General features: G+C 40.9%; 1 protein-coding gene across 1 annotated transcript; it reads left to right on the top strand.

Annotated features, from left to right (window-relative positions):
* Positions 1-2,178: 2,178 nt before the first annotated feature.
* Positions 2,179-3,252, top strand: LOC117896927. Its single transcript, XM_034805467.1, has 2 exons — positions 2,179-2,798; positions 2,856-3,252. Exons 1-2 carry the CDS (start codon positions 2,214-2,216, stop codon positions 3,219-3,221), a joined length of 951 nt encoding a protein of 316 aa, XP_034661358.1. The 5' UTR covers positions 2,179-2,213; the 3' UTR covers positions 3,222-3,252.
* The last annotated feature ends 5,065 nt before the right edge of the window (positions 3,253-8,317 follow it).

Raw genomic sequence — 8,317 nt, 5'->3', positions numbered from 1 at the left:
GTCGGAAAGGTTTCCTTCTGTGCGTTACATACAACCGTTATTCGCACAAATACAATATACCCTATTTACTCTTCGAGTACCGGGTATAAAAAAAAGAAGAAACTCCTTACAAATACGTAAGGAGTATTCACTAATTTGAGCTTTACATACATATATCCGATATTTATATTCTCAACTATAAATTCTTCCTGAATTGAGATCCTTCAGCAACTGTTTTCCCCCTGTAAGCTGGTTGTCACTACGAGTCTTTCTATATTTTGTATTTCTTGTTGATTTATTTTTATACCCGGTACTCGAAGAGTAAATAGGGTATATTGTATTTGTGCGGATAACGGTTGTATGTAACGCACAGAAGGAAACGTTTCCGACCCCATAAAGTATATATATTCTTGATCAGCATCAATAGCCGAGTCGATTGAGCCATGTATGTCTGTCCGTCCGTCCGTCCGTCCGTCCGTCCGTCTTGTTTGTCGGCTAGTTCTCAGAGACTATAAGAGCTACAGCCACCAAATTTTGGCACCAGACTGCTGTATGCTCACACTGAAACCAGTAAAAAGGAGCCCCGCCCCTTTCCGCCCCCGCAAAAGGGCGAAAACTTCCCAAATCTACAATTTTGAAGATAACAGAAAACTAAAAACGCCATTCCGTAGGGAATGACCATATCTATCAGATCATCAAATTGGGATCCGATTGGATCATTATTATAGCCACAATGGAGAAATTAATTTTCAGTGGCCAAACCCACCCCGTCCCGCAGCATTCACACTCTGCTTCGCGCTGTTTATGGCCTCTGCCCCTGACACATCTCTGCCGCTGCCTCTGCCGCTGCCGCTGCCTCTGCCTCCGCGGCGACTCTGCAGTGTGGTTCTATAGGGGAGGGTGGCGAGCTAAAGGAGCGTTTTGGCGTGAGCAGTGTTGTTGATGTAGATGACAGATGAAGAAAAAATGTAAAATTTGACAAATAACCGCTAAGTTGCAGATGTAGTACTGAGTGCCGGGTATAAAAGTTGTGACGCGTAAGAAGCGTCTCACACGTCCCTTCTCGTTTTTGTTTAAATAGATCCGACGCTTTCATCTTGACGGTTACCCAGATGCAGGGTCCAATCCAAACCCAACCCAATCCAATCTCTTCTTTTTTGTATCGTGTCTCTTGTGTTCCCATATTTTCAGATTGTTCTTAGTTTCTTAGCAACAAAAAGTGTGTAAAAACAAAATTTTTTTTGTATGAAAAAAAATGTTTAATTAAAAAAGAACAAAATACGAGTAGGAACGTTTGTGAGACGCTTCGTACGCTTCACAACTTTTATATCCGGCACTCAGTCAGTATAAGTATCTGTGCCTTCGTTTTTGTGTTTAATTTTACATTTTACCTACATCTACATCTATATAACTTCTACGGCCAACACGCCCTTTAAGCTTGTCACCCTTCCCCAGTGACGCACACTGCCTGAGGCAGAGTGTGGGAGAAAGAAAGATAATCAACAAGGAAGCATAATCAAAGTTGCTGGATGGGGTGGAGGTAGCCACTGCAAATAAATTTCTTCATTCCGGTACCAATTCAGATGGATTCATATGGTGCTCCAGGACCATGCCAGACAAAGCTGTCTGAGAAACCCTGAGCTAAGTCGATAAAGTTTTCATCATCATCATCTTAGTCATCATCATTATGCGACTGCTCAAAGGACGTCTGCGGTGAACAGAGTTGTCTCGGAAATTTGATTGGGCTTAGGGCCATGTATTCGCCTCTCAAGATTCTTTTCCCATCACCATAGCTCTAGGAATGTACAACGGAAAGAGGTAAAAAGCTGTTTCCATCGCCGTTCTCCTGCTCTATCCTTTCTCCCACGTTTAGTGTTGAAGCACTCAAACTGGTTCCGAAATCAATTACAACAAACCGCTTTGAATCGCAGATTTAGAAAGCAAACTGCGATCTCCCGACATTTCAGGGAGCACACAAGATGACTCATGGATCTCCAGGTAGTATACCAAATAGAAATGCCAGAGGTCACAGAAGATTCTTTCAATATAATTGAATTTAAATCATCATTCTGCCTTTACAACTGTGAACCATTTCGAGCTAGTGTTATCCTAGAATTGCTCAACACTGGAGAGACTGGCTATAGAGGAGGCCTAGAACATTTCATTCGATCCAGGGAATAATTAGAGTCTCAAATTATTTTAAATTAAAAATAAACCCCAAGCACTTGAAAAAAATGGAGCCGAACGTAGTGGAGAAGCCTCTGCCAGACGCACTCTCTGGTAAGAGATATTCGAAGAAGACTGAAGATTCCTGGAGGGCCGCACAGGCCGAACTTCTCCGGGCCGACAAGAAGCTAAAATTAAAAGAAAAGAATGTTGAGGTCCTGTTGGCCAAAAGCTTCGCATCCACCGACGCACAGGACAATATACTCATGAACACGAAGCCCTCGACGCTCAAAAAGACCAAAAAGACGAAGAAGACTACGAAGAAAACGAAATCCTCCGGGCTGAAGCTGAGCCACAGCCAGGAACAGATCCTCATAGCGCAGGTGATTCATCAGATGCGTTTATTGAGGCACAAGTCAGCGATTATCGATATGGGATTGGTGCTGCTGACCACCACTCTGGTGTCCTGCGCCTGCCTGTGGGGGAAAACTGCATTTCTGCTGTGCGGCTTCCTGCTGCTGGGGCCACTCATATGGTCCATAGGCCTCGGCACCTGCGGCCGCAGGATGGGCATTAAGGTGGTTCGCGTGGTCCTCTCGTTGGCTGCTGCCATCGCTGTTGCAGAATTTTGTCCCTATTTGGAAATTAACTTGAACGACTACGGCATGGTCAACACCTACGATGACATCTTCATGGTATCTTTCGTCATCATTTCTGCTCTTTCAGGCATTTCGGTGGCAAGTGCCATTATGCGAAGCGCTTCGGGTGCCGTCGGGCGCGCCATCCTTTGGGGCTTTCTGCTACCCATAATAACGTTTGCCAACCTGTTGTGGATCCCAGATACCGGAAGCTGGAACTGGAACAACTACTGCACCAAGAAGACATTCAGCATAATCCTGGCTGATATGATCTTTATGTTGCTGACCATCCTGGTCATCCGCAGTGAGATTATTTCGAAACGCGACAAGGTCTCTTTTCTAAACGATGAAGAGATGCATATAGTTCGTACTGACACATTGAAGTACCACCACGATCGCTATGCTGATTGGAATGATATCCCAAAAATGAAGTTTTAATTTGAATGCCCAACCAAAGCAGGACCTGTGGAGAGGAATGCCCAACTAAAGCAGGACCTGTGGAGAGGAATGCCCAACTAAAGCAGGACCTGTGGAGAGGAGTGTAGGATGACCAAATAGACAGAAAGTACATGGATGGATTCGACCTCAACGCAACTCCAGCACTCCTTAAAATTGTCTCAAACTCCCTCAAATTTGAGTAGAGTTTAGTTCCCAATGTTCAACTTGCTTACTCATCAGCTTGACTAGAAATTTGATCAAATAATACAAAATATACAGCGACAAATTTAGGCACAAACCAACCCATAATTATGATTAAAATGATGTTGCCCCGAAAATAAATCAACAAGAAATACAAATAAAAAAAAAAAGACAACCAGTTTACAGCGGGGAGAGACAGTAGCTGAAGGATCTCAACTCAATTCAGGAAGCCCTCTGACCAGATCCTGCTTAATATTCCTCCTCTTTTTTTAATGGCTGGGCTGTAAGTATATAATTTAGCAATCTTATCAGCTGAAAACTCGTCTGCCTGACCCACGCGTATGCAACTTTATTATGCAAGAAAACGGGAAAAACTCAGGGGAGGGAGAAATTATGGCATTCGGATATTACTTAATCATACATTTGACTGGTTACAGGTCTCCACAATATATAGAGAGGAGGAGCGAGCACCTTTTGCCACTCCGATGTGGGGGAAATCGCAATGACAGTTGCATTTATGATGGGGGGAAATGTATTTTTGGCAATGCGTCAGATGCAATTACAGATGACAGAAGGAGCTGCAGCAGGAGCAAGGTGTACATGCACCCGATGACAGCAACTGCAACTGTCAAAACTGTCTGTGTCTTTGGCAGTGGCAAAAACTGTCAGCGGCTGGCGGAATGGCCTGACAAATGTGACGCCATATAAAATCAATAAATTATGAGTGCCAAAGGGAGTCCCATAGTCCGTTCAGCGGCACTGGCAGTTGCATAATGTATTCTAAGGATGCCAAAAAGGAGTGGCGACAAACCGGTTGCAACTCCATCAGCAGGCGGTACTGCAGCCCCAGCACCAGGCCCGGCCCCATATGTCCTTAGGGACCAACGGGCAACGAGCAGAGATCCTCTGTATTTGGCGTTGATTGATTTAGTTTGTGGCACAAAAAACACCTCGCCTCTGGCCTCCAGCAGCTTCTTCTTTAATGAATTAATTAATGAAGGCCATAATTAAATTTGCACTTTCTGCTGCTGCTACTGCTGCTGCGGCTCTTAATTTATGAGTTTTTAATTATTTTTGCAATTAAAGCTGTTTTTTTTGTCTCTCTGCTGTTTTGCAACATTATAATCATTTCCTGGCAACAGGATCAACAGGATATACTGCTCATTTGTCAGTTGGCAAAAGCGTTAAATCGAACCCCCGAAAAAAAATTAAAACCGGCCACAAAAAAAGCGAAAGAAACGAAAGACTTCGACAACGAACTTGTTTTCCAGTTTTTTTGGGGGCGCCAAAAACTTTTAATTTTTTTTCACTTTTTTGCAGCTGCTTTTTTGTTGCTGTCGCTCTTTTCTTTTCTGTTTTTTTTTGGTAATTATTAAAAAGCATTATTTTAGCTGCAGACAATAGATAGAGAAGAGCCAGAGCCGCTCGCTTCAGGTGCCAGCAGCTCTCGTTTGGGCATTGTTCCAATTTCCCTTCACAGCGCTTGGAAAAATTATTGTCAATTTCAATGAAAACTCAATTGTTTGGAAATGCTTTTCGTGAGCGGCAGCAGGTAGAGATCTCTCACTCTCGTTGGGGTTGCAGATCTTCTTTCCTCTTTGTGGAGTGTTTTATTTTATTTTTTTTGTGTCGGGCAGGTGTAGTGACCAAAATGTTCTCATAGCGTTGAAGGTCTCTCTTTGGTACAGTTATAAAACTGTGTTTTAGATCTCGTCGATTCCTTTTGGTTTTTTGTTTTTTGGGCAAACGTGGGAACTACATTTTTGGCAACAATATCCACAAAGCTGATGGAATAGGTTTCTGTGTCAAATCAAAAGACAGGTGGAGTTGGTACGACTATCAAGAGTACTAAGGAGTAGTATTGATCGATGTGTGGGCAGAGGTTTTGCAAATTTGGCTGTAAGATGGAATCGAAAGTGCTTAGCAAATGTTGGGGTTTTAAATGTGGAAAATGGGAGAGAGTGGTGTGTTTTCATGCAGTGAATTTATAGCCTTCTATTGGTTCTATGTACTGTCTATAAATTCTACTACATTTTTAAATATTTTTTAATCAATTGTCACAACTCTGAGCTTTAATATTAATTCAGAAATTGACTCTAAAATCTTCCTTCCTAGGGGATTAGACAAATATAACATTTGTTATAGATATTTTCTGGTAATTTTTATACAGAAAAAAAGATTAAAGTTAAACAGATTGCTGTACTTAATACTTAATTATTAATTATTAAGTACTTACTTAATTATTCCATTCATTTAAATATTTATTGAATATTTTGTCTCCATCTTTCCATTTATTTTTTGAACAAATAAAAACAGTAAATGTTTCTCTGATCATACTTTTCATTCACGAATTTCTTGCAATTGTACTTCTAATTTATTTATTTATTTACCTCAAGTAATTTCCCTTATTTTCTCCAGCATTTTTACACTTTTCCACTCTTTCTTTCCTGCAATGTACAAATATTTACATTATGCATAATACAATTTTCTGCTTACCTCATAGTACTATACGTAAAACCTTCCAAACACAATTCTTCATTCATGGTAAAGTATTTCCAGCTGCTGTCCAATCTTTAATCTGCTTCAATCTGTGCCAATCTTCTATCAAATGACTCGACGCATTTTGCAGAGCCCAAACTCCACGGAAATTTCTTGGGATTTTCTTTGCCATTCAGCCTGTAGGCGTTAGGCTTAATTGTTTGCAAATTAGCTAATTAGTTAATTAAGTACCCGATTACATGGTTAACGATGTGCCTTCAGGGTTACTAACCCGATTTGTTGTAGCATTTATGAAATCTTTATTTTAGTGTTTTTTTCGGGTTTGAATTGAAATTGCCACAAGAAACAAAGGGAGACCATAACCATAAGGAAAATTAAGCCAAAAATGCAGAAAACAATGAGCTTGGAACAACTTAATTGAGACATTTGGACCAGCCAGCGAGAGAGAACACAGAGAAGGAACACCCGGCCCTCGAGCTGGCTTCTTGTCATCGTTAAGGAGTTAATTTATTTATTAGCCACAGATTTTTACGGCTCCATTGTTTTTGTGTTTCGTTGGCTTAAAGTCAGGCCAGTCCAAAGCCAATGCCAGGCAATAATAAAATATGAAAAGAGTCCGAGTCCAAGTCAGAGATGTATCTGTAAAAAAGCCGAACCGGCTTTTTCGGGGCTAATTAGGAGGCTTCGAGGAAAATATATGTAACACCGAAATATGTTTCTTCTGCTTCTCTTTTTTTTACTCTTTTTCTTCTGTTTTTATGGATGCTCATCGCTGTGCATGTTCCTCCGACTTCCAATTCCACTTCGAAAAATCTCTGCCTCTGTCTTTCCTTTTTATGATGTCGAGAGATTTTGCACCTTATGAGAAAAATCTCGAGAGCTCCAACGCGCCATCGACTCCGACGTCGCTGCCAATCTTGTTAAACTGGCCGCAAAGCCGCATTGACACTTTGTTGCGCCTGCGCTTCGACTTCCCAGAGAGGCTCCCCCGGACTCTCTCCCTCTTTCTCTATGCTTGTTGTACATTTGAAAGTCCGTTTGGCTGTCAAAAGCGTTAATTTTTAAGTGCCTAGTGAGAGTTTTTTTTTGGTTTTGTGTGTTGCCAGCTGAAAGGCGGCTTTCATCTTAGCAGCAGCAGCAGCAGCTGTTTCTGTGTCTGTATCTTCTGTAGCTGTAACTTCGCTGACTGTAGTCTTAATGAGAGCACGGGTTCAAGTGGCAACTGTCTTGTCTATTTTTTATTTGCAGCATTCTTGTGTCAGTGTGTACCCCCACCTAAATGAACCCATTAATTTGCTGCTCCAAATGGTCTGCCAACATTGACATTTTTCTCTTGAACTTTTCAACATTTTGCTGGTTATTGACCTGGTTCTTTGCAGAATGTTTTGCTCTCCGCTGAAGGGATTTGTGGCATTATTAAATGATGTTTAAAATGGGAAATTTTGTGTATATGGCTCTTGGAAAATGTGCCAGAAATATACAAGAAATGCTAAGAAACGCGAATTCTTATATAAATAAATACCTAGAAATTTTACAGAGATTCAACCACCAATCCAATCTTCAAATGTACACAAAACACACAGAATTTAGCTCTTGTTTTATCTACATTTTCTGTTGTTCTTTTTGTATGCTTCTATATTAGGCATGTTTTTATCTTGTTCTCTGCCTAAATTGTTCTCCGTTTGCCTGCATTCCACATTTTTCGTATTAATTTACATTTTCCTCACCTGCGATGCCCGTGTTTCCCACAAACATTTTCCTTAGATTTTCATTCAGCTCCCCTCCATATTTAGAGGGTCTCAATTTAAATTAACATTTTTATTAATATTATAGAATGTTTCCCCAGCTAATTGCAAATAAAATGTTGACCCAAAAATTAAACGAACAAACAGCGGAAATATTACAAAAATGTAAACCATTTCCCTCATCCCCCAAACAACATGTGAGAATGTTTTTCAGCCTTTCTTCTACTGGCTGGCATTCATATTTAATTATTTCCAAAAATTGCATTGCATTTTTACCTTCGTTTTTTTTCTGTTGTCTTCATATCGTTCCTCGGAGTGTGTGTCATTAATTTGGCCAAGATCGAAAGGGTGAAGGAGAGGGGCAAGGGGAGACTTGGCCAAGCATGACAGCAACAGGCAACAGGAGTTTTGAGCGAAATATTTCGATTGTTACCGTTATGTCTTTCTCTCTCTTTCTCTCTCTCCCTGATGAATTTTTATATCAAAAATATTTTTCGTATTTTTCGTATTTCTGTTTCTTAAATGTTTTTTTTCTCATGCCTGGAGGACGGGCTAATAAACTCAATTAAGCAGAGTGTAAGCGTGTCCAGAAACAGGAATAGCGACTGGCGACCAGTGACCAGAGGTGGCTGTCTGGTCAAGTGCTGATGG

The sequence above is a fragment of the Drosophila subobscura genome, chromosome O (assembly GCF_008121235.1).
Source record: "Drosophila subobscura isolate 14011-0131.10 chromosome O, UCBerk_Dsub_1.0, whole genome shotgun sequence".
Taxonomy (NCBI): Eukaryota; Metazoa; Arthropoda; class Insecta; order Diptera; family Drosophilidae; genus Drosophila; species Drosophila subobscura.
The sequence above is the reverse complement of the archived record's forward strand: the minus strand, read 5'-3'. Positions and strand labels throughout refer to the sequence as shown.

Coding starts and splice junctions, on each gene's coding strand:
- LOC117896927 (XM_034805467.1), top strand. CDS start 2,214: ATGGAGCCGAACGTAGTGGAGAAGCCTCTGCCAGACGCACTCTCTGGT. Junction 2,799..2,855: donor CCTATTTGGAAATTAACTTG/AACGACTACGGC, acceptor TCTTTCGTCATC/ATTTCTGCTCTTTCAGGCAT.